Source organism: Anoplophora glabripennis, unplaced genomic scaffold (assembly GCF_000390285.2).
Source record: "Anoplophora glabripennis isolate ALB-LARVAE unplaced genomic scaffold, Agla_2.0 scaffold1083, whole genome shotgun sequence".
Classification (NCBI taxonomy): domain Eukaryota; kingdom Metazoa; phylum Arthropoda; class Insecta; order Coleoptera; family Cerambycidae; genus Anoplophora; species Anoplophora glabripennis.
Window position 1 is genome coordinate 1 of NW_019417156.1, and position 27264 is coordinate 27264.

Here is a 27264-nt window from a genome sequence, read left to right on the forward strand (position 1 = left end):
TATGAATATACGGGGTGTTCTGAAATCCTGGAGCTCGCTCGAAGGGTGGAATACGACAATGACTATATTTAACAGACGATTAAAAACATTCAGAAAATATTCCACTCAATGGTCAAAGTAATTCTAGAGATAAACAAAGCAACTGAGATCGTGGCAGTAGAATAATAGAATTAAGAATTATCGTCGTTGGCCGTCGAAGGTCAAACATATAAAAATTCTAAAAATAAATACCTAAAAATTAGAAACAAATATATTTACTTGTGTTGTTATAAAACTTTTATTTAAATAAACATTTGCTAATAAAGTGGTAACTCTGATGGCTGATGACTTGTGGCTTTTTTTGTTTAATGTTCAATATTGAAAGTACCTATATTTTAGCACACTCCGTATACGTTACTCTTACAGCATGTTGTTAACAATGATAACCTTCAGATAAAAATCATTTATTAACTTGACTATTTTTTTTTACATAACACTTCAGAAATACAGCATAATGGAAATCAGATAACAGAATAACAAATTCGATATCTCAGTACATGATACGAGAGTGATATAATAATGATTGCTATACAAAAATAACTCATTATAAGATCACGTTTGGTCTTCAAAAGTAATTATCATTCTTCTTACATGTGGAAGATCAATAAATGAGCATTAATTTGATAGACGAGATAGATATGATTAGACATGACAATTAATGGCTGCTGGTGAAAACCAAAGTGCACGCTTAAATCATTCGAGCTGCCACTTTAACATTTAAAAACTTTATCTATTATTTTACTGTTTAAAGTATTTTACATAAAAATTTTATAATTTTGTTCTTTGATTTATCTAATTGGATTAAGAGCTATCAAATTTTTAATATTAAGTTCATTAATTTAAAAAATATTGTATGTATTGGTGTTTAAATTTTAATTTGAGACAAACATTTTATTTTCCAAAGTTCACAACTTTTTGAAAAATTAAATTTTGAAAAAATTTGAAAAACAACTGTATCCGTGTCTATGTGCAAATGTTTTACAAATACAGGGTGTTTCTAAATAAGTGTCGCAACGGAAAACTGTAAATTCCTCTTGAAAAAAGAAACATTGTTTTCCTCTTCCATTTTTCTCTCCGGGCTTTCGTTTTCGAAATACACGGTGTCAAAACTAATTTTTTTTTAGTTTTTCGCCAGTATCTTAGGAATCGTTTGAACTACAGGACTGAGCTTTTGTACATACATTACCACTATTAATAGCTACTTTTTTGCACCCTTCTCGAATTCATTGGACGTGCCAGTGGTGGAGATTTTAAGGTATCGTAAAGGGTTTTCCCCCCCCTAAATTTTACGCCACTGGAAAAATCGACTTTTGACAGCAAATTCTAAAGCGCCAATGAATTTTACACAATAAGAGTTCTCTTGGTTCATTGCTCTAAAGTCAACCGTTTTCAAGAAAAATGACTTTTTATGAACAAAAGCAAACATTTTGCTAACGTTTCGAAAATCTTTTGTAATTCAAAAAATAGGTAGTAATAATTAACAATTTTAACGAAATTTAACAACAGATAGGATTTTAACTTTTTCTTATCAATTTGGCAAGTAAAATTTACAGAAACTGTTCAAAATTACGTCCGTTGACTTGAATGCACGCATTACTTCTTCTAATCATGTTTCTTTCTGCCGCTGCGGCTTCATCTCTATTGGTCAACTTTTTGATAGTATTGACATGGAACGTTAGCAAAATGTTTGCTTTAGAGCAATGAACCAAGAGAACTTTTATTGTGTAAAATTCATTGACGCTTTAAAATTTGCTGTCAAAAGTCAATTTTTCCAGTGGCGTAAAATTTAGGGGGGAAAAACCCTTACGATACCTTAAAATCTCCACCACTGGCTCGTCCAATGAATTCGAGAAGGGGCGAAAAAGTAGCTATTAATGCTGGTAATATGTGTACAAAAGATCAGTCCTGTAGTTCAAACGGTTCCTAAGATATTGGCGAAAAACTAAAAAAAAATTAAAGTTTTGACACCGTGTATCTCGAAAACGAAAGCCTGGAGAGAAAAATGGAAGAGGAAAAATATGATTCTTTTTTCAAGGGGAATTTACAGGTTTCCGTTGCGACACTTATTTAGGAACACCCTGTATACTGCAATTTCTTGACTGCACTGACGACAACTTTGAATCTCTTTACCGATTTAAAAAATGAAATGCAGTCAAAATATTATTTTTCGTAGGCTCTGCCCTTAATAACCGTCATAGTAGGCAAAAAAATCAATGGAGACGAATCCGTAGTAGTCACAACCAATCCCCAAGTGGACAATCCGAAAAAGGTCACTATCGGAATGCCCAGCCCCAACGCTCCCATCAGGGCGCTGTTACGGGATGGCCCCAAATGGGCTTTATACATGAAAGGTATTATTTATATATTTTCCTTATCCGTTACCATTTGGTACATTTCTTCGCTTCTAGGAGTCATCGCGAATTACATAGGAAACATCCCGCCTGCGTTCAAGGCAGTGGTACACACCAGTGTACCAACAGGTGGCGGTCTGTCGAGCAGCGCAGCACTGGAAGTTGCCACTTACATGTTTCTAGATCAACTAATCGGCCCGAACTCAGTCATGCAAGTACTTCTAAATGTATTACGATAATAATAAACCTCCCCACCCTCACTTATAGTAAGTTTTTTGTGGTAGGGGCTGCACATTATGATTGTTTTAGTTTGAAACAACAAACCGGGTGACATTTTTTTTTTATGAGATCATGAATTCAAATGGTTTTCCAATCACCAATCACTCAAGTCGGTTCAAAATTTCGAACAACCTTTTTAAAGGACTTTTTGGTGTTAAGGTGAAAACACTGGTCCACAGGAGATTTTTTTATACTGTTGCTCCTTCAACTTGTTTTACAACAAAAATGATATTGAAATGGCCCAAATATAATGCAAATACAAATTTCAGGCCTACCGATAAAGCACTAGCATGCCAAAAGGCGGAACACGACTACTCCGGAATGCCTTGCGGTATCATGGACCAGTTTATATCACTGATGGGCAAAAAAGACCATGCCCTTCTTATAGATTGCAGGTAACTACAAAAATTACAAATTTAACTTTAAAAACGATTGTTTTACAATAATATCCTTCCAGACATCTAACTTCCACTCTTATACCCTTGAAAGATCCCGATGTGGTAGTGTTAATTGTAAATTCCAACGTGAAACACGAACTAACGGGCAGCGAGTACCCCACAAGACGAAAACAATGCCAGGAGGCTGCTTTGTTGTTAAAGAAGGTTAGTTTAAGGGATGGGACAGCTGAAGACGTCGAGTGTAAGTACAAACTAAATTCGTTTATCTTGAAATATATTATTTGAAATTTCGTCCCCGTGGTGCACGCGTACAGGCAACCCAAAACACAACTACCCGTTAAACAGTTTGCATATGCGTCATTTAGTGTATAAATATAGGCAACTCAAAGTACAGCTGTAGGTTGAACGATTTGCATACATTGCATTTAAGGTATCTTTATAGGCAACTCAAAGTACAACTAATGTTACCGGTTTGCATAGGCAACTCAAAATACACGTACGTGCTGGTTTGCATACCCAACTTTTTTTAGATATTTGAAGTAATTTTAATTACATTCAAATACTTGATACAGACTTTTAACTTGGATTAAAATGTCGATTTCAGACTTGAAGTCAATAAACACCAACGAAGAGATCATAAAAAGGGCCAGGCATGTCATAACGGAGATTCAAAGGACGACGGAGGGTGCGGCAGCCTTGAGAGAGATGAATTACAAGAAATTCGGGCAACTTATGATCGAAAGTCACATGTCGCTCAGAGACGACTATAACGTGTCCTGCGAGGAGCTGGACAGTCTAGTGGAGTTAGCTCTGGAAGTCGAGGGGGTCCTAGGGAGCAGAATGACTGGTGGTGGGTTTGGTGGTTGTACGGTTTCTCTGGTAAAGTTTTTAATTGAATAAAATGTGTGTAATGATTTGTAATTGTATTTTTTTTCTGTTTTAGGTATACTCACGAGTCGTGGACAAGGTGATTAAAAATATTCAACAAAAATACAAGGGAAAAGCGACGTTTTACGTATGCAAGCCTAGTGCCGGTGCGGGAAAAGCTTGTGGATGTCCAAAAGATTAAGAAAAAACAATAAATAGGACCAAAAATCATGCTTTAAAAATCCCATGTAATATATGTACTAATATTTTCATATGTCTTTAATAAATTGCTCAAAAACAATATCTTCCTTGTAAAATTAAAATAAAATCGAGGACTTACAAATTTAGAACGAAAGAATGTTAAGGAAATACACCACATACTGTTACTTTATATTTCTCATTCTTAATTCGAACAACAAAAAGGCTTTCATATTTGGATCTGTAACTTTTTCGTTTATTTCTTTAATTGCTTGTTCCCCTCCGTCCTTATAATATTCACTCAGCTTCTCAGCGTACTCCAACCAAACACAATTGGCACAACCCGACATACAACAAGAAGTTGGTGCCTCAGGATACTCTTTCTTCTTATTATCACTACTTTTCTTTGGTTCTGCTTCATTGCTATTTGGTTTTATATCATCAGGTACTGTTTCTTTGCCATTATTCTTACATTTGTTTGGTTTTCCTAGACTAATTTGTCTACATTCTTGAAACCTACTGAACAATTTGAGGTTAGGTCTGACACTTCGGCCTGTAACAAATTAAATGAATATATGTACTAATAAATAATTAGTTGGAATACTTACAAGGCTTAAATATATGTATCATTAAGTCGCTGGGATTTGAAATTACGTAACATGGTTAAATGAAAGGCGCAAAAGTCCCTTCAACCCCGTTAAAAGAAATAGTGACAGATGAACTAATTTAAAAATGAGATATTTTGTCTACTAAGAAGAGGATTTTAAAAGTAGTTCAATTGACTTATCCAAGGTTACTATGGCGTAGGTGGTATCGTAATTTTGAACCAATTGAAGGATAATGCGGAGTAGATATTTGTTCTTCTGTGCTTTTTTTATTTGTCTGTCACCGATGTATATTTAAATTTATATATATCACCAGGTGTACAAAATGACTATAAATCATTGATTAAATCGGAAAATTGGTTTATTTAGTTTAAATTAAACAAAACAAACACCTTGTGGGTTCAATTTCATTGAATAAATTACTTTCTAAATAAGAAATAAAAATTGTATTATTTTTTTACAGTTACATAAATATTAATTAATTATAAAATAATATATATATATATATATATAAAGATGGCGGACACGAATTTCTAATTCCAAAAACATATTTGCATTCGATCTAACATAAATAACAAGCCTTTCCTCCTAAATATGTTTCTAAGAATACAAGTTTCATTATTACGTTTCGTTTTAATTAATTTTTAAATTTGATTTATTGTAATTAACTATAAAATGTAACAGGAATAATAGTACAATGTAACAGGAATAATAGTAAATTTGACAGTTTTAGAATAATTCTATGTAGTTCTCAGTTGTGTGACAAATCAATGCAATTAATAAAAAAAATAAACTCTATTGAACTTTTTCCGGAATTCGTGTCCTCCATTTTTTTCTCTTAATGCAAATTTCGATCTAACATGAACAACCCTGAAGAAAAAGCAAAATTTTAGAAATTGAGACTTCGATCTCCAGAAAAAAAATTAGATAATGAATAACGACTTTTATATTAATACATTTGGCGTAATTTATGATGCACAGCAGGAACAATATTAGGCCCTGTTATACCAGATTTAACGAGTCGCCTCTGTCAAAGCATCTGTTTTACATAAGCGAGTGCAAGCGGACGCTTTTGCTTTTGTTTTACTTTGGCCTTTGTTTTTGTTCCTGGTTCATCGTGTTTGTTTACTGTCTACCTGTCTCCGTTACATTGTAGATTACAGACCAAGCTTGCATTTTATTTTTTATTAATAACAAATAATCCTCCTGAAAAAATATTTATCGCTGTATACATCCGTAATATGGATACCCTGTTATTAAGATATACTTATCTTTTATGCGATAAGGAAGTGAGGAGGTGTAGGCTAAGCATGAGTATAAACAAAACAAACTGGAGAGCCCCCGGTGACGCGGCGTGTTTTAAAAAGGGAAGACAAAAGATAAAAAACAACTGCCGCTCTCTCAGTCACTCGTCTCGAAGACGCGGTTTGACGAGTTGCCATCGAAATATAACTTCCGGCAAAAGAAACGACGTCCTCCATCCTGTAGTGCCCTAAATAACCACAGCGTAGTGGAAACCGCTCGAATTCGAAAATTAAAACAGACCTAGTATTGTTGCGGCGTCGCTAGGCGCACGTGGTTAACATGTTGAAATCGCTGTTTCCTTGGAAACACCACAAAACAAAAGCGATGGCAGCCCAACAAACGATGGACAACGGTAAGTGTCAAAATTGTTAATAATTATTGTCATTATCCTAAAATTTGCGCAATTCACGCGGGTATTATTCATAATTTTGTATGCACAGTGTAATAGCAACAATTTTCTCAGCGTTTCTATTCTCCTAATAAACAAAATTGTGTCAGATGTCCCGTCGCTGCACACCCACGATACTCCTAGGATTTTCGATTTATTATTTCTTGTAAACGGCCAATTGGTACCGAAAATAAACTTTGTCTATAAATAAACACCTAGCCGAAAGACCTTATTTTAATGCACCACTCCAGGAAATGATCCCACCCGGTTTTATTTATTTTTCACGCATTGACAGTTGTCAGATTTTAGAATTAAATCTTCACGTAAGTTTTCCCCTTTTTTTAAACCATCATTAACCGTTTAGATGACCCATTAACACCCTAATTTCAGAATAATTTTAAACCCACCCACATGTAAACAAAACAACTTCTTTTTCTAGATTTATAACTGTGTTTGCTAGCTAATATATTAAACTGTTGTTTATATTCCTCGGTACTTTTTAAACCTCATCCCACCTAAACATTGCAAATAAAGGCATCTCGGTGCAAACTAGTTCTCCTTGATTGCTTAATTGCTTTTTGAATCAGATTTTTCGAGACACACGAATGAGTATGTGGTCTCTGCTTAGATGTGCTGTTAAGTGATGTAAGTACAAATATTAGTATTCTATAATTTTTAATGTATGCTCAAACATATCTTCTCGGGTTATTGTGTAATACTTGACCTTGTGCCTGAATTTGTGATGCCTTGGTCAACAATGTATGCATCTCATATAATAGTAATTACTTGGGTAATATTGAAAGACTATTATCGGCTTTTTTATAGCTTGGTCACGTAGAAGTATAAATTCGTACCTGTTTGTTAATTTTGCCTTTCAAGGTAGGTTTTGAAGCGATTTTGAAAGTCTTATTTTAAAAACCTCCTCCTCTGTTGTAAGTAGTTTTAAAATTTTATTGTACATATTTTTTTATTGCAATGTAATTATTTTATTACAACACCTAATATATTTGAGGATGATAAAGCTGGATAATTTCCTATATTTAGGAATTGTAAAAGACATCTTGTGCTTAAACTGCTACAATGATAATAAACTTTACTTTAAACATGCTACGGTAAAGATCATAAAATTAAGATAACCGTTTTTTTTCTCTTGGAAACTATGTGTTAGTAATATGTAATAAGAAACCATTATCTTAATTAAAAAAATCATTTTCATTTCATTTTTATTAATTAGTTTCATTGCAATGAGTCAAATTGTTTATATTTAAGAATTCTGTATACATATACTGAGAAAAGTGTTCACCTATATTCGTATTTAAGGTCTTTCTTGCTTCAGTATTTTGCTAATTTTTTTGAATATATTTAGGTTGTCTTGAAATTTATTATAAAAGTCGTCAAATTCGTGAAGCCCTGCATTATTTTTCCCATTTTATTGAGTGTTCTCTTAAAAGATAATGTTTTTGTATATTCTGTTGTCTGTGTATGTGATTTGATCGTAGTTATTGACTTTAAATCAATATTTACAAGATAAAGAGTGTGCACAGATTCTGGAATAGGTTTATCATTTATTTATAACTTTATCAGCGGCCATAGATAGCTAAATCTCATGTAAAAGCACATTATTTACTGATTTACCTAATCGTTATTTTTTTATGCTAGTTATATATTTCTAGGGGCAATTGAAAATAAGGAACAACTATTAATCGCAGTGATTTGAATAAGACATTTAAATATAACGATTAGAAAAGTCGGTATAAAACAAATAAAAATAAAAACATAAATAGTAAGGTAAATGCACCTGGATTCTTATGTGAAATAAACAAACAAGAATAAGTAACAAAATAGGTGACTTTTAAAGGAAATGAGAAAACTAGCTTTAGATCATTGGAAGATTGGAATCAATTGTTATTTCATTTGTAAAACTTTTACATATTTATTTTAATAAAATTACTATAATTAGCTGCTCTTTGTGGACAAGTAAAATATAAAAATTTTTGGTGCTAAAAAAATCATCGTATTTCTTATGTTTTATATCTTCACCATTTCGAGATGTATTCCAGAAAGTGTTATTTCAATTTAATGTTTGTAAATTTAATTTCAGAAACCATAATTTGTCAGAATGTCTGATTAGACATGAATTTCAAAAAATGTTGTTTTAAAAATTCTACAGATGTTAAGTAATTGAGTATTTCTACCAAGGCAAAAATGGTAAACACCAATTTTGTAGGAAATTTTTTTGCGATATCAAAGAAATACATAAACAAAAATCAACTGTTGCATTTTGAAGATACAAACCAAACTCTTTTTTCTTTTTAAATAGAACACCCAGTCTATTTGTTGTTTATTGTAATCCTTTTTGCAAACTATTTTGATTTACTTATTGATAATGGATAAAATCAAGACTGCCATGGAACCGATGCATATTTTAGCTTTTCCACTATTCAATTCACAGTGATTCCATGGCAACTTTGCCTATGTGCAAAATTAGGAAATAAACCAGAATATTGTGTAAACTATCAAAGCAAACAGGTATATTACATGGTGATCCAGAACTTATAGTGTGTCTACTTAAGTTGGAACCATATGGAAAACTTTTTTATTATTGATTTTATGAAAAAAAGTTATTCTTCATAAAAAACTCTGCATGGTCTAAAATCTAAATCGCTCAAGTGTAAAGTACCCTTATTTTTGACAATACAGAAGTGTTATGAAGAAAAGTTATTTTGAATTAAAAGTTATTTACAAATATGCAATTACAACTATTTAGCATGAAGATTCAGGTTTTGTGATTATTTACGTTTTACATTATAAATTATTTGTATTATTATTATAATTAAATTGCAAAGTTGTTCATAAACATTAACAAATGGAAAGATTATCATATTTTTAACAAATAAGAGAGATAAATATAAATTTTTCTTTATAACATTCTTCTGTATTGTCAAAAATAAAGGTACTTTACTCTTGAGCAAAATTCATAATTTCTGATATACCTCGTATATGACTGGGAAATTTTGATAACTGAAGGTTGCATTTTTTGGATCATGCAGAACTTTTTATGAAGAATAACTTTTTTTCATAAATCCAATAATAAAAAAGTTTTCCATATGGTTCCAACTTAAGTAGACACACTGTACAAAAAAAAATTTTTGAATGTACGGAGGACAAATACAATTTTGTAAAAAAAGGGCAATTCGAAAATCATTTAAAAGTACAAAGAATTTCTTTCTGAAGGAAAGAAATAAATAAAATGTTATAACAGCTGTTTTATATCAGCAAATTCAACTGCTTTTGCCGCTATTGTTATTATTAATTAATAAAATTTGTGGTTTTAATTAACAAAATAATTTGACATACAAATGTTGTCTTTCTTCACCATAAATTAAAATGATAAGCCATTTTTGACACTTAAAAAACTAATGTAAACACTATCGCAACAACGTTAATACCAAAATCGGATTTCAGTATTCGTAATCGCCTGGTGCCACGTGGGCGAATGACGCTAGAGACTACAGTACGATGTAAAGGTTGAAAATACTACAACCTCAATTTTTCTTTTCTCGGAAACTAATTTTACAAAAATTTTTTTTTTACGATACCTATTCCCAAATTTTTTTGGATGAGTTGTGAATCACCCTGTATATCACTGTAATCAGAAAAAGAGAAAAATCGAAAAAAAAACTTCGAATATACAGGATGATCCATTTAAAAAAACAAACGTTTTGCTTATATTTTCGATATGCATCCGTCAATATATTAATATTGCTTTAAAATTTCAAGAAAATTACCTAAAACTTGGATAGATCTTGGATAGAAAAATAAAAAAGGTAAACTGACTATTCTGAAATAGAATTGACACTTTCTAAAATACAACTGAATATATATAGTTCCCTGAGGAATTCCAATTCTGACTTTTTTAATTTTTAAATAATTTTAATGTCCCACTCCTAGTACCATAATGGTTTTTTAGCATCAATGAGTTGCTTATTAGGCATAGTATAAGAGGCCTTTGCAAAATCTAAAACAGCAATGCCTTTTTTATTATCTTTGAGCCAATTTTTTTTCTACTAATCGATACATGGCATCACTTTCGCTAGTCTCTTTTATAAAACCAAGTTGATTGTGACAAAAACTCGATAGAAATAAGGCAGTCAACTTATCCAGTTTCAAGAGTTTTTCAAAACAGTTAGCAATTGTGAAAATGAAACGGAACTGATTGGTTAATTTGCAACTGTGGAAAAGTCAAATAAATGTTTTTGTCTCAATACCAAATAAATTCAATCTGTTTTTAATTTTGGAAAAAGGGAAAATTATTTTTAATTTTGGTGATTAACTATTTTAATCATGAAAATTAAAAATAATTTTTAGATTTTTCAAAAAAACATGTTAATCATTAGCTAAATTCTACTATAATCGGTTTAGTTTGATAGAATTTAAAAAAAAGTCAATTAAAAGAAATATATATAAAAAAATGTCGGTTTCTAATTCTTTTCTCTGATGCGTTTATTTTTGGGTTCATATTTTCTCTAAAGTACGCATTTTTCAGTCTCACAAATTGAGTTAATATTTTTTCCCAGCTAAAAATTCCATATTTTCGTAAAAATGTATCTTTTTTTTAATTTTAGCATGTTAAAGTTTAAATAAATCCAAACGCCTAGTCAGGAAATCAATATCTTCGCCCTGTTCCTAACCACCTTTCGTTTGTTTGCATACAGGATGTTTCCTAAGTAGTTAAATATTTTAGAGGGCGAGTCTTCAAATAATCTGAAGAATCATGAAATATCTCATGTTATTATCTGCTCCCAATTTTCAACTTTGCGTGTCCTTTCAGAAGTGGCAGACGTAGAATTCCAAAGTCAGGAGCTGCTCCCATGCCACGTCTGCGGTAGAACCTTCCTCCCGTCCCCTCTGAAAAAACATGAGCGCATCTGCGAGAAGACTTCCACGAAGAAACGCAAACCTTTCGACTCACTGAAGCAGCGAGTGGAAGGCACGGACTTGGCCGACTTCCACCAGAAGACCTACCTGAAGAGGCCGGAGCCTTCACCCTCCCCCGACCTTAAGAAGAAGAGTCAGAGCACTTGGAAGGAGAAGCACCTCGCGCTGGTCAGCGCCATAAGGGCTGCCAAGGGTGAGTTTTGCAGCTTTTTATAAAAAATTTAATACTTGTGATTCATTTAATGCCAGTAATTTGACGGTAATAGAACTGCAGCAGTATATTTATTTTTTTGGTCATAAATTTGTATAAAAAAATTTAGTCAACTATTTTTTTTTTTTTATTGGAGGCTCAATCTGTTGGCCGTTTATCCATATGCTCCTTCTAAAGATCTGCTCCTTCGAAACATCTGGGTTTTTGTTATTTTTATCAATGAAAACGCCTCTTGGAGCATAGTTCTTCAATATTTACTGCAACTTAGCTTCTAGTGTCAACATTTTGAAAGTTTACGTAAGCTGATTTACCGTACATGGCTTTAAGGGAAATTTTGTGTCAGTTTTTCTAACTAACCACTGAAAGCTTTGAAGTCAGAGATGCAAACTTTAGAAAGTCTTTTAATTTCACTTTTATTTTTCAAGTCCCAGTCAAGAAAACAGTACGAATTTTTTCACCATCGCTTATAAATAACAGATTTAAGGGAATAAACTGTGTAAGTTCACCATTTTTAAACTTAAGTAAAGCTCTCGACTGTGTTTTCCATAAGTTATTAAATAATTTTTTTTATGGTTTCTCGGCAGAACGTCTTTTATCATCATATTTAACATATTTTAATATACAGGGTGGTTCAGAACTTATCCAAAAAAAAATTCTGGATGTACAGGGGACCATTGCAAATACAATTTTCTAAAGAAAAAATCAAAGAGGGCAGTTTGAAAATGATTTAAAAATACACCTCTGCACGGCACTGGAAACTGGTCCACTGTAAAACCTGACCTTGCACAATGTGACCGGCATGGCGGTGTGATAAAAACGGACAAAAAGCTTTCTCAAGGAAAGAAATAAATAGAATTTTATAGCATCAATTTTATATCGGCAAATTCAACTGCTTTTGCCTTTATTAATTAATAAAATTAATTTATGTTTTTAAATAATAAAATCATTTGACATACCCGATGTTACAATTGTTCAAAATTTTATCCACCAACGCGTAAACACATTTGGGTCAATCTTACTCAGTTTCCACGAACTAACATAAATGCTGTCTTGTTTCACTTTAACACAAATGCTTCACCATAATACAGATGTTGTCTTACTTCACCATAAATTAAAACGATATCCATCAACCCCGAGTTGCTATACACGCAAACCATTTTTGACAGTAACTACTAAAAAACTATTGTAAACACCACAGATAACAGATAAACACTATCGCAACGATGATTGCAAAATCAGATTTCAGTATTCGGAGTTGCTGAGGCCACGTGACTCCACGCGTATTGCGAATGACGCTAGAGACTACAGTTGTCCAGCTATGTAGTGGTTGAATGTACTAAAACTTCAATAATTTTTTTCTCAGAAACTATAACGATTTTACATTTTTTTTACGATATTGACTGCATTTCTCATGCCGCATCTATTCCCAAATTTTTTTGGATACGTTGTGAATCACCCTGTATAAAGGTCTATCGATTTTACAAATTATTGTAAAAATAAATCGATCATAGACGTCCGTAAGGGGCTCTGATAACCCCTACTTTTAATATAATTTCAACGCCACTGGAAATTTTTCAAAATGAATATATTTTTTTACGTTGCGGTTTATTCTACAGCAAAAAGTTCTCTTACTGTTTTTAAATGAAATGCTTGGTTTTTCATTCGTATACTTCACACTAAATATAAAACAAATGGCTTTCATAGTTTAAGAAAAAATAAATAAAAAGTTTTTATTAAAAACCTAAAAAAAAAAATTTTTTCAAGAGCTTGTATCCCTAAAAGGAAGCCTTTGAAAGGAAAAGTGTAGGTATACTTCAAAATGACACCATTTTGACGAGATATATCGATGGTTAAAGTTCTAATCAAAAAAGTGAATCACCCTGTATATAATTACATTCTCACTCACCTGGCAGGTAAAATGTCTCACCGAAACGACCTGTCTTTTTGTAAATATCTATTTTTAGTCACAAATATTATCCTGTAAAAATTTCAGTGCCTCAAGACTATTTTTTTGTAAAAATATTTAGCTTCCTTAAAAATTTAATGGCCGCTTAAGCCCCGCAACCCTTCAGCCAGGTCTGCATTTTTGTATTCAGGCATCTCTAGAAGAAGTTTGAACAATTTTTCACAGTGCCTAAAACACCTACCCAAAAATGTCTACCAGCTCTCCGTCTATTATAATTGCATTAAATCCAAATTGTTAGAAGACATGGAGTTCCACAAGGTTGGGTCTTGGGTCCTCTACTTTTCGTTACTTACGTTAATGATTTTCCTAATATTTTTGACAAGTTTCAAGTATTATTTTTGCCGACAACGCTAGATATGTCTGTTACTGGTTTCTGACCAATAAACTCACTATAAATATGCCCAAGACAGAAACAATGATGAACTCTATAAACTTTTTAACTTCTTGTTTTATTAATGTTTATATTTAATTGTACTACTTTGCCAAAAGTGTCGAGGTATTGGGTAATCTCTATGTTAGCTTCTAAAATATCTACCAGAAGTCTTTATATTTTGGTGACTTGCCCATTCCTTTTTCTTTGTGTAAAATTGAACCCTTTTATGGCAAGTTTGAGTCCTTACAGTCCTTAATTTCTGTTATCTTGTACAAATTTCTCCACACTTCTGAAATGTTCGTTTCACCATATGGCAACGCCAGGGGGTGAGATAGTCCAACCATTCTGTCACGGATTAATGTTAAATTTGCAGAAATTATTACCTGGACAAAAAAAATATGACCATATAGAAAATTAAATTTTAAATTGAATTTCTTATTCTTTAAACTCGATCCAAAATGGCGAACATGGTTAAAAAAAATCGCAAAATTGCAAAAAACTGTTTTTCTAAAATAACTAAAAAAATATAGCACCGATTGAAAAATTTTAAATAAGAAAGTTGTAGGTTTTAAAAAGATCTATCTACTGATTATTTGTAAATATCGATTGCTTAGTTACTTTTCGAGATATATCGAAAAAACCGTTAAAAATTTTCTCTTTTCTCTTCTATAACTCGTTTACATTTACGTGTCCATATTTGCTATTTACTGCAAGCATAGCCCGCGGCAAGCCAAAAAAGTACATTTTTGAAAAATTTAAAAATATTAATTATATTTCGAGATATATCGATTTTTTGAAAAAAAGGCGCTCTCGAAAATTGGCTAGATCTTCTCAGCGGATAGCCCTACAGTAACGATTTTCGCTTTATTTTCTTCGTAAAGAGTTATATTATCATGCTGTTAAAAAATGTTGACGATTTTATTAATTTTAAGGATCAAAAAATGACTGAAAACGTTGCACTTTTTTTGGGTATGTTTTTTTCAAATAACTATTTCAATTTTTATTATTTTTTTGTACTTAATCTGGAGTAGCTAAACACGAATATTATAGCATTTTCGCCTTAGAAGCAAAATAGACCCGTAAATGTTTAGTTTTCTTTCTTTAAAAGTCATTTTCATAAAATAAAAATTGAAATAGTTACATACCCAAAAAAGTGCAACTTTTCCAAAGTCATTTTTTGATCCTTAAAATTAATAAAATCGTCAACATTTTTTAACAGCATGATAATATAACTCTTTACGAAGAAAATAAACCGAAAATCGTTACTGTAGGACTATCCGCTGAGAAGATCTAGCCAATTCTCGAGAGCGCCTTTTTTTCAAAAAATCGATATATCTCGAAAAATAATTAATATTTTTAAATTTTTCAAAAATGTACTTTTTTGGCTTGCCGCGGGCTATGCTTGCAGTAAATAGCAAATATGGGCACGTAAATGTAAACGAGTTATAGAAGAAGAGAAAAGAGAAGATTTTTAACGGTTTTTTCGATATATCTCGAAAAGTAACAAAGCAATCGATACTTTCAAAAAATCAGTCGATAGACCTTTTTAAAACCTACAACTTTCTCATTTAAAATTTTTCAATAGGTGCTATATTTTTTTAGTTATTTTAGAAAAACCGTTTTTTTCAACTTTGCGATTTTTTTTAACCATGTTCGCCATATTGGATCGAGTTTAAAGAACAAGAAACTCAATTTAAAATTTAATTTTCTATACGGTCATATTTTTTTTGTCCAGGTAATAATTTCTGTAAGCATTTCTCTATAATGCTTGGACTAAGATTCAGTTTGTTATTTCTAGGGGAAGATTAGGTGTTCCGTTTTTATATTTACTGGTCGTATTTATTCAGAATTCAGTAAAAGTGTGAGATTGACTATAAAAATTCCCTTAAGTAGGACGGAATCGTATTTTTGGTTTATTTGTAAATGTGGTACCATATTGTGTTTATATTTAGATGCAATTCAAGCTATTGTAAGGAAACTAGTTAGGCAACACATTGAGAGACATTTTTATTTGTTATTTTTTATTCCTAGAATATGAAGAAATACAACAGTGTTGGATTTTTTGTTTGTATGGAAAAATTCTTTTAATACACTATATTTCTTTGTCAAACTAGACTTTTTTTGGAAGTTAGTATTAATTAAGCTAAATTTGTTACTAAACAAGTTGTTATTGTTGTTTTCAGACAACATATCGGATGGTCAATATTATGTAAAGTGCAATTCAAGGGCATATGAACAAATGATGTTAAATACAATAGTTGTTTAAATCTTGAGCTGAAATATTACGGTGAATATTGCAGGAAAAAATTACTTCTTGTTCGATTATATCTTTTGAATATTTAAAATTCAGGTAATGAAAAACATTGACTGTATTAGATATGATTTTTGGGAAACAATTTTTTAAATTTGTTTGAATTAGCTTTTAAATGGAGGTAAAAAAAAAACACTGAAAAAACCTAACTTCAAATAAGTTATGTCATAAAGTGTCACCGGAAAAGAAGTAGCTGGCGAGCTCTGGGAGATGATAAAAAATGGATGACATTGACATATTCAACACTCCTAGAAACTTACCTATATTAAATTTTGTTGCATTACTTTGTTTTTTTGGAAAATACAGGGTGACTCATTAACAATGCGAAAATCGAAATAAAGCATGCTTGCGCCAATGGTCACCATTTCACGTGTAGTATCTTCAGCTTTCGATTTTCCCATTGTTTATGAATCACCCTGTATATGGACAAGATATGATCGCATGTATCTAATAAACAAAAAATAAAAGGCAAGTGGTCCACAGGAAAAAATCGTCTTATTTTTTGACGTTTGATTATGGAACAAAAACTATCGAAATATTCAATAGTACCAAAATATTTGAATTATTCGAGTCTAAAAAGTATTCCAATGAAAATAGTAATGGTTAACAAACTACTATTTGTCATTAATCATGGTCACTGGGACACTGGCTAATTTTAATAGACAAAACTCACAAAAAGGGAGAAGTACAATGATAGTGATTCTCATAAACGAATAACTATCTAATCGTAGTAACTCACTATAATTAATAATTCATCTTTCTTTCCATAAGACACTTCATAATCTTCAATTTTATTCAATAATTGAAGTCTATGAATTATTAACTATTTGATAGCGCTTATCACTACAAAAACCCCTATAAACTTACTTAATACCCTTCCAAGTCCCTATTTATTTCCTATTTCTTCTACCACCCTACTTTTACGTTATTTCCTCTCCTCTGAAGCGTATCTACAAATCAAGTATTTGTAACGTCAAATTTTACTAACAACGACACATGTTTCAAGGGATTCCATCCGACGTGTCCCACGCCTTGCCCAAAACCAAAAGCACCACCATGGCCGGCACGGAGCGCTGCCCGTCCTGCGACCGCCAGTTTGGCCCCAAGGCGTACGACCGCCACGTCGAGTGGTGCAAAGAGAAGAAGGCCCAGCAGCGCATCCACCACTCCCCCGCCAACGTCCTGCTGGCCAAAGAACGTTTGGAGGCGAGGACCAAGTACGTCCCGCCATTGAACCGTTCCAAGAAGACCATCGTGAGGGAGAAGTACTCGAATCACGCTTCTACGGAGACGTTGATAAGCGTCAAGACCTCCTCTCCCCTCTCCAGGGGCCCTAGCGTGAGGAAGCCTCGTTCGGCGATCGATATGGGGAAGAACAACGAAAAGTGTAATAATAACAGCGAGGAGAGGAAGCCCAAGTTCGACAAGAACGGTACGGGAGGAGGGGACAAGGTGAAGACGCACGACGGCGGCGACAGGTGCGTGCCTGTGATCGGCAGCCCTTCTTCGAGATCGGAGATTTTGAAAAGGTAAGTGCTGCTACGCTTTACCACCTATGATATAAGAACCTCACGTCTGACGCGTCGCCACCCAATGACGTCATTATCAGTGGTTTAGTCGCATTGTAAATTGCAATTTTTAATTTAAATTTTTGTATTTAATTGTTGTGTTTATTATAATTCTTTGCATTATTTCCATTAGTTAAACAAGGTTGTAAATTTGAGGTTAGGTCGAAGGGTTATGGTGTAGTTTCGGAGTGGTACATTTCTATAGCTGTTTTGTGTTAAAAATGCAGCGTTCTGCCTAATATCTAACGCCTTGAGCAGGAAATAAGTAACAACGGTTTCCCTTGGAAGTGGTGACATCTCCGCCATTGTTTCGCCAAATGTTGGACGTTTGTTTTTGCCCACTAGCGCCATTGAAATGACGTCATGCGTGAAACGTTGAAGTTTTATAATCTAGGTGGTAAATTTCTGTAACTAGCCCCCAAAAATATACAAAGGGCTTTGTACCTTATTTTTTCATCAGTATTTTGTTAAAAAACGAAACAACACAAACGTGATTTGTGTTAACGATTTTTTTTCCCGATTTCTCTGATATTTTTCTATCGAGACCAAAATCTTTACAATATCAGACTTTCTGGTGTAACAAAACCTCTCCTTATCCTTTCGGAAAATTTGTAGGGAGAAAGGAAAGAGGTTGTGGCATTTCCCAAAATTTTCCCTTCTCCTTGCACTTTTTTCGAATCGCCATCCTCCCCATCTAAACCCCTCTCCTTTCCCCCCTACAGTTTCCAAAAGAGAAGGACCAGTGTACCGGTCACGAAATTAAACAACGTAAAAGTAAACAATCAGTTCGACGGCCTGACGGTGGCTTCCCTAATTTACGATAGTTCAACAAAGAAAATGGTGACGTGGAAGGATACTCTAAAAAAAACCTCAACAGCGGTTGCCGTAGGCGAAGAAAATTTTAACGAATGCGTAGACGTTTCGAAGTCGTCGAATGCCTCGTTGGACGCAACTTGTAAGGCCACGCAGAGCGAGAAGCTGCGGAAAGAAACAAAAAAGCTCCAGTGCAATAAGATTTTGTCGTGCAGCGACGTCTTGCACAAGAACCCTCCCAAGAAAATCCCCCTTTCCAAGTACAGTTTCAAGAGTAGATTGAACCTCACGGAGGATCGCAAACGAATAGCCGTTGCCCGTAGAACTGACGATGGTGCTTCCATAGGATCGACCACTACTGTAACGGTAAAATCGTCGAGTACAGACCTAGACGATTTGAACATAGACATCGACAAGCAAAGTTCTTGTAATTCTGTGGCTAACGCTTTTGAAAAGCTCAAAATCGATAGTGAGCACGACCTGAAATTTGAAGAAATAGAAGAAATTCAGTTATCGCCCGTTTCCGAACGAAAACCGGGAATTTTGGACAGTGAATCACTCGTCGATGTTCCTTTGATGGACGAAATCGTTGTAGACACGAAAAGCGAATTCAACCTTCAAAACGGTCACAGGGAGATGTCGGATTGGTTCGATGAATACATGAATAAATCGGAACCTTGTGTCGAAGATGCAACGACTAGAGAAGAGGAGGAAACTTGCGACAAGAATGAAAATTACACTCGGGATCCCTCGATTAACGCAACTGTAACAGAAACACCGTCCGACATTCAGGACGAAAACCTAGTCCTACTGTTCAAATCTTCTACGAACCTGGATCTGACGAAAAAAAACAGCGAGTTTACTCTACCGACGAAAAAGAGCGAGGAGCAACTGAAGAATGGCGTCTCGCAGGACAGCTTCACCACGAACTACGACCTGGACAGTATAGAGCTGAGTTATAGGAACCCATCGCACTTTTCCCTGAAAAAATCCGCTTCGGACATGTACTTAGACAGCGCGCAGAGCAACATGGGCCTCAGCAACAAAAACACGTTGATTTCGATTTATTGGAACAAAAATAGGGAGGTTTCTGACGAGGAGAGCTTAATAGATAGTAGGAAAACCGTCAGTTCGTTACCCAACATAAGAATCAACGAGGTGGTTTATAAAAGTGAAGCGGTGCGAAAAATCGAGCCTGTCGTCTCAAAGACGAAAATTTTCAGGCAGAACGAGTTGTTAAGGAGAAAGATACTGGAGATCGCCGCTAAAGAGTTCGTAGAAGACTGCCATGGCAGTACCGCCAAGGAAAACGTACGCCAAGAGCAAGAAAGCAGTTGCGAGAATCCTTTCCTAAAGTTCCTAGAAGAAGAATACACTGTGCCGAAAAAACGGAGGAGAGTAGAAGACGCTTGCGTGACACGAAACAAACAGAAAGTGTTCCGCTTTTCCGTCTCCCAGAACTTTGATTTAGACAAGTTCAAGGCCTTGACGGTACGGGAAAACGTAAACGTTTTAGAATACCGTAACGAAACTTCCGAAAACACCAAAAGAAAAGACGACAATCCTAGCGACATTAGCAGTTTGAACTCGGTCAGATCCGACAGTACTTTATACGGATCTTCATCGGCGATGGACTTCACAGACTACTCCCCCAGGATATTCGCCATTTTAGACAACGTCCTCAACGGCGAGCGGCGTCCCGTCAGCGACAAAAATCTAGTCGTTATGACCCCGAGCGACTGCTGCAGGCTCATAGACCTGGACAAAAAGAAGCTGCCCGAGCTAGAGCGACGTTTGAGGAAGATAAAGAAACGGCAGGCGAGGAGGTGTTGTGACTCTCTCAAGTTGCCAGCGATCGAAGTTAGAGGGCGCGTCCTCAGCGAAGATAAGGAGGTCCAGGTTAACGAGGCATCGCACCTGCCCAGGATCGTTGATAAGAAGCTGAGAAGGAGGGATAATATAAAGAAGCTGGAGGTGGACCTTAAGAAGGAAATCGGAGACGTATATTTAGAGTACGATAGTGAAAGGTGAGGTGTTCGAAAATTCTATAAAACTTATGATGTTGAGATGTTTTGCGGGTTTATTTTTTTGCTGGATATTCACGTGGAACTTAGTACTAATACTCCGCCCCCTCTCTCACACAAATCCTTCAACTTAGGTTAATCCAGAGTGTTATGATAAAAGTCGGCAATATTATTTATATATTTATTATTAATTTCCTCAGTTTTATTTATTTTAAAAGAATGTTTCACTAATGATCAGATTTTTTTTTATATTAAGTCTGAATTATTCCTTAACTGAAACGGATGTCTCGCCCGATTTAAATGCAACTCTGATCTTACATTTATAAGCAACAATACCTGAAACATAACCCAATTGGTATGTGCAGAGCTATGTACAAAGTGTCCCAATTAATAGGTGTACAGTCCATTAAAAAGGCAAGAAATTGCGAATCACCTGCTACGATTTTTTTAAACTGCAAATTTTTGGAAAAGTTTAACAATTTTTTTTATTTGTAATATAGGGTGTAGCGTTGAATGGGGTCATATTTATGTAGAGATTACCTTTGACCTTTAGAAACTCTTGGCATTAATTTTGGCATTGTTTTTTGAAATTCAAATTTTAACACGAGCTGCTACAGCTCATCTTTCTTTTGTTTACGTGTGTTTTCCACAATGTCACGTAGAAACGTGACAATGAAGACACATAAACACATCAAACCGTCACTAAACATTGAAATAAATAACTTGATGAAGTTATAGATTGCACTCATAGAGTTAATTACAGGCAGACCGTCATTTATTTGTTTGTTCCAAAGTGTAAATGTTTGTTTCTAAACAATGGTTCTGCTTTCCTATTGGCCGGTTAGAATTCGAAGTATCGTAGATGGGTTTAGGCTTTCACGAAACTAATAACATAATATTCCTCTTTTCAGGTTATTTAAAAAAAGACGTTTTTAGAATAATTGAAATGAGGAACATGAAATTCAGTCAAAATATTGTTCTTTTTTTTTACTTATAATTTTTATGAACATTTTTTTCCCCCTTTAAATAAAGAAATTGCTATCGTCTCTGTTGGCGACACGGAAATATTTACACAAGACATTTTCCTTTTCTGTACTCTTTTGTTGTTGTAGGTCACACACACACAATCCGTATAAAGTTTATATTGCTGGGCATCTCTAATAATATACACTAATGTAAAAAATTTAAGGGTCAAAAGAATTTCCGAAATTTTTCCGTGATTTTTGACAGACTGTATTTAGGTGAAAAATGGTCGTATCGGGAATTTAAAAAAAGCATTTTGAAGCTCTAAGATTTTAGTTTTTAGATCATTCGGTCGAAATTTTTTAGGAGCTACGGTTATCGTGCAATTCTAAAAAGTAGCGCGACAAAAATTTTTTGCAACAGTGACTTTTACAGTTCGATATACCCAGAAGAACTCTGTGAAGTTTCATCTCGATCTAGCGAACCGTTTCTTCGTTTCAAACAGTCAAACTTTTAAAAAAAATTAAAGGGTCACATTTTTTGAGCTTAAACACTTCATAGTCATGATTAAAATGGAAAAATTTTGAGGTTTTCTCACATTTTTACCGCAAATAACATTTAAATTGATGAAAAAAACTAAAAATTTTCGAATTTTTTCGAAGTTTTTTTTGTTTTTTGGAAAATCTTCCGGACATTGAAGACAATCCAATTGTTTTCAGCACGCTTCGGCTTTTTCGTCCTATGCTTCTGTTCATCGAATTTTGATTAAATTAAAATTATAGTTGATGACTCAAACCAGATTTCGACCCTGATTCATACCGTTTTTTGAGACAAATTTCAAATTAATTTTTGTGCAGTCTGTAATCACTTAAAAAACAGTTTCTTTCAAAACTACCCTTTTTCTTCTCTGAAAAAAAATTTCATTTTTTTTTCATCAATTTAAACGTTATTTACAGTAAAAATGTGAGAAAACCTCTAAAAAAATTTTTTTTTTCAATTTAGTATTGGTCGTATCGAAATTTAAAAAAAGGAAATTGAAGCTGAACAAATAAGCTATCTGGTCCATGCAATGGCTTAGCTGAAAAAAATTTTTCCAAATCTGCAAATTTTTTTTGTCGCGCTATTTCTTGCATGAAAACTGTAGCTCCTAAAAAATTTCAACCGAAAGATCTAAAAACTAGAATCTCAGAGCTTCAAAATGCTTTTTTTAACTCCCAATACAACCATTTTTCACCTAAATACAGTCTGTCAAAAATCACTGAAAATTTTCGGAAATTCTTTTGACCCTTTAATTTTTTGCATTAGTCTAATAACCTTATGACTGCATTATGCAAATTCTATTTCAATTCCAGTCAAAACTTCATGCAGAAAGTCACAAAATCACATTTTTTGCTCGCCTAGTGCCTGTTGTCATATCCCATCAGGTGAATAGATATTATGTATTTCACCTAAACTAGGTAATTGACACTGAAATTCACAAACTAAACAAAGTGCTTCAAAAAAATAGCAAATACTTTTTTTTAACTTCAAATTATTTTAAAAGATATTTTAAATCAATCGGATCAAATCTATTTTTTTTTATTACATACATTTTGTAAAATATTAAAAATAATTGTTTCAAAATGTAAATTACTTTTATTTGCATAAGTTTCTGCAAAAGTGCAATATTTGCTTATTTCGACATTAATTTTTTTTAATATCGTTAGATTTCAGATAAAAAATATTGCACTAATACAATTTAAAAAAAATTGGCATCTAAAAGAAGTTTAGGATCTGTAATTTTAGGAAAATTATAGTTCTCAAATATGTATCCACCATTTAATTGTTTTTTTCTTGGATTAAATTTATCCAATTAATTAATTAATTAAGAAGACTGGACAAATTAATGATGTGTAACTGTATTATAAATTGGGACACCCTGTAATTCTCTAAATTATTTTTAACCCAAACATATGTCATGCCCATTTGAAATTCAAATTTCATCTTGCCTTCATAAGTAGCAATACCCAGTACAACCCAATTTTTTTTAATTTCAATTTAAATGTTATATTTGCCATTTTACACAACAATTACTGTGTAGATTTGATTATAACTGATTTATTTATCGTTTTATAACGATTTGGTTATGTTAAAGCTTATTAATTTTTTTTTTGTCCCTTGACTTCAACATTTCCTAAAATGGTGAATTAGAGTGGGTTAGACATTGAACCTTGTTCGGACAATCAAGGTGAAATAATTACGAGAGCAATTGCTGTCTGAGAATTTTACCAGTCAGTCTGATCTTTCAGGATTAGCTAGTTGTGTGATTGTGCCGATTACCTTGACTAAAATATGGAAGAACGGTGAGATACTGAAATTTGACTAATTTTTATTTTGGTATAATTACACTTTAATAATTAATTGATAAAAGCTGCAATTCCAATTAGGAAAAAATATGATTATTTATCGAAAACTTTTAGCATGCGCACCAAAAAATTGCGTGTTTGCCATATCATATGTCAAGAAAATTATTCAGATTAAAATCTCAATTTTTTAATTTCATTCCGCAGTTTAAATCTAACTCTAATGCAAAAACATTTTTAACAATTGATTCATTTTTTGTCGAAAATCGATGAACGTAAAACAGATTTTACACTTGACGTTGTCATTTTTAGGGGCAACTTTAATTACAACCCCTTTGAATCGGCGCAACGCCAGTTCATGGAACTGCTGGAGTGTGACGATTTCAAGGAACTCGCCCCCACCTGCACACCCGTCAAACACACCCAGCGGCCACACACCAGCGACGTCACACCAACCAAACGACCCTCACCCGCAGCCAACAAAAAAACCATAAAATCCGCCGAGCCCGTGCTCACCAAAGTCTCCAAGAAAGCCAACAGGGCGTCGGTCATCGAACCCCCCAGCAGTTTCAAAGACTCCCTGGACTCGATCGCCGACGACTTTGAACTGATGGAGAATCTCATAAACGATAACTTTACCGACGATAACAAAAACGACACCAACGGTTTTTACCTCCACTTAAAATCCGAAAAGGAATCTCTCACGTTAAGCGACATTTTGAACAGCAGGAAGTACAGTGACGACATGTCGACGATCGATCCGATGCTGATCAACGAAAACGATAATCTCTCGATCCCCGAACACTTTAAAATCGATGACTATTCGCCCACTTCGACTGCGGACACCGATATAACCATACGAAACGACATCGACTGTTACAGCGTACAATACGACAATAAAATTGCCGCTTTCGAACCGAAAGTTGAAAAAAAATCTGTGAAAACTAAAACTGAAAAAAAACCGGCTGTGAAACGTTCCGTTTCGTTGGTAAATCGCGCGAAAACTGACGACAGTCCATTAAAAGCGACCAACAAAAAGTTGACGAATAAGACTAAGCTAACGAGTAAGTCTGTTTCTAGCATAACGTCCGCTAAGACTGTTACCGGTGATAAGAAGAAGGGCCTGTCGGGTTTGAAACGGTCCATGACTTTATTCGACCCCTCCCCAAAACCCCCGTCGTTAAAAAATAAGAACGACGTCAACAATTACTTCTCGGAACAGGAACAGAAGATATCTATGAGCATAGAAAGGAACAGCCCGGTTAAAGATGTAGGTATAATAATCAAAGTCATTTTGACTTGTTATTTTTAACGTTCTGTTGTAGTTAAGTGACCTTTTGGACGAAACGCTGAAACCCGAGGACTTGTTTAACGTGGACGATGAAATGTACGAGGAGTACAAGAAATATGAGGAAATGTATCTGAAAGAGAAAGCGCAGAATTCAGCCACGAAGAAGCATAAACCTAAAATCGTCGACATTAATCTCGGTATTCACACTGCTAGCGAGGAAGAGGATCATCCTCCACAATTCAACAAGATCTCCAACGATTCTGCATACGGAAGGTAAAAAATTTAACTAGTTACGCTTTAAAGCGCTTACATTTGTTAATATTGGAGTTAAAAACATAATTATGATTATTTGACATTTACACTGTTGCCAATGTGCTTTTCAGTGTCGCTTCCTCATTATTTCCCTCCACGTTTCAGTTTGACCAGGAAAACCCCCAAACACCGCAGCCGCGCCACCAAACTCACCCCTTTGGAACAGAAACAGGCGGACAGCACGAGTTCCAGCGGTTCCGAGAACTGTCCCAACTCTCCAGCGCCGGCTAACCAGCGTCTCTCCAAGTTCTGTCACGAGTGCGGCAACAAGTACCCCCTGACGACGGCCAAGTTCTGCGTAGAGTGCGGTGTGAAGCGGCTGGTATTGTGATATTTTTAAGGAGCGTGAGTGTATATTTTTAAATGGTTTTGTAATGTACAGACTCTTTTTTTATATATGTGCACACTTTACAATTTGGGATTTTAAGACGTAGCCGGGAAGTTTTAAACTTTGGTGCGGTACGGACCTTCGGTACTTATACTGCTTTAATAAAAGGAGGTATTTTTAAAGTGCTGCTTCTATTTCATGTTTTTTTATTGGGAGGGATCGAGGGTATTAAAATGGAAACTAAATTTTTGCTTTGAAGTTGATGCACATTGTTGCCAATGTGCTTCTAGGGGGGGCGCGTATTGGAAGAGTTTTTGGAAATTTGTTAGTTTTATGTTTCAAGACATTGTAGGTCAATTGTGACGATATTGTCAGTGCCTTTTAATGTCTTAGGCTCTAAAGAAGTAATGTTTGTTTTATTGCAATGTTGCCATTGTGCTTTTTACTGTGGTTCATGCTATTTCGGGATCAAAGATTTATTTAAGGATTGCAGTGTTGCCATTGTCTTTAGCTGTGTCTTACAGTAACGCATTCTTATGAAATATTGTTTATTGGGATGAGAAGGGCTTTTGCCGTTTCTGAAATTTTTCAGTGTTGCCATTTTTTATGTTTGTGTTTGAGAGTACAAATTTTTGTTATGAATTTCCAACGTATGAGTCTTAAAAATTTGAAATTGTGAATGTTGATAAAAACCTAAGCTATTTTAACGAAAATTAAAAATAAAACTTGGGCATAATTAAAACCTCAAAAAGTTAAAGGTATGCAATTAAGGGCATATGCTTATTAATGCCAAAGTGTACTTAAATATTTTATTATTTACAACGTAAATATTGTTAATAATAATCGTAAAAACAATATTTATTTTTATAGTTCTTTAGATATTATCGATATACGTTTTTTAAATGACCTTTTCTTCCGTAACATGTAACGAACGACTTTACATTTATGCACGATAATTGCCGCAATATTATTGTAAAATATTTAAGTATTTAATTTGTTCAGAATCGTGCAATTTTACAACAGAGTTTATTTTTATGTACTATACTTTTTTTATACACAATTTTTCGAACTTTTTCCGGTAGTTCTTGAAAATAACTTCCAGGATGTGACTTTATGAGTGATTTGTTTCTTATCGATAGGTTTACGAGTGATATTTAATTTTTTTTGTTATTTTGTAACATTTACATGTTTATGTTGTTATCATTCCAGTTTACAAACTAATGCTATTTTATTAACAAGACTGATGTTTTGTTAGGTTATTATTTGCCAATGAGTAACGTTTTTTTTTTCAATAAAAATAGTTAACTTTGAATTGGAACATTTTTTCTTTTCAATCAGAAGGGGGATATCAGAAGAGGGACATCAGAAGTGGGATATCAGAGGTGGGATATTAG

General features: G+C 33.9%; 3 protein-coding genes across 3 annotated transcripts; 2 read left to right on the forward strand and 1 right to left on the reverse strand.

Moving 5' to 3' along the window:
• Positions 1-2212: 2212 nt before the first annotated feature.
• LOC108916337 (galactokinase-like) lies at positions 2213-4235 on the forward strand (the record flags this gene model as incomplete). Its single annotated transcript, XM_018722565.1, has 6 exons — positions 2213-2390; positions 2448-2601; positions 2939-3064; positions 3127-3308; positions 3672-3946; positions 4011-4235. Coding segments are annotated over 6 exons (1041 nt in total), but the record flags the coding sequence as incomplete, so codon positions are not given.
• Positions 4236-4312: 77 nt separating this feature from the next.
• Positions 4313-5090, reverse strand: LOC108916346 (oxidoreductase-like domain-containing protein 1). Its single transcript, XM_018722573.1, has 2 exons — positions 4741-5090; positions 4313-4685 (listed from the first exon to the last, which is right to left on the reverse strand). The coding sequence occupies exons 1-2, from the start codon at positions 4760-4762 to the stop codon at positions 4318-4320; spliced, it is 390 nt and encodes a 129-aa protein (XP_018578089.1). The 5' UTR covers positions 4763-5090; the 3' UTR covers positions 4313-4317.
• Positions 5091-6161: 1071 nt separating this feature from the next.
• On the forward strand, positions 6162-27182 carry LOC108916347. Its single transcript, XM_018722574.1, has 6 exons — positions 6162-6394; positions 11262-11561; positions 17236-17758; positions 24252-25209; positions 25265-25503; positions 25648-27182. Exons 1-6 carry the CDS (start codon positions 6322-6324, stop codon positions 25871-25873), a joined length of 2319 nt encoding a protein of 772 aa, XP_018578090.1. The 5' UTR covers positions 6162-6321; the 3' UTR covers positions 25874-27182.
• The last annotated feature ends 82 nt before the right edge of the window (positions 27183-27264 follow it).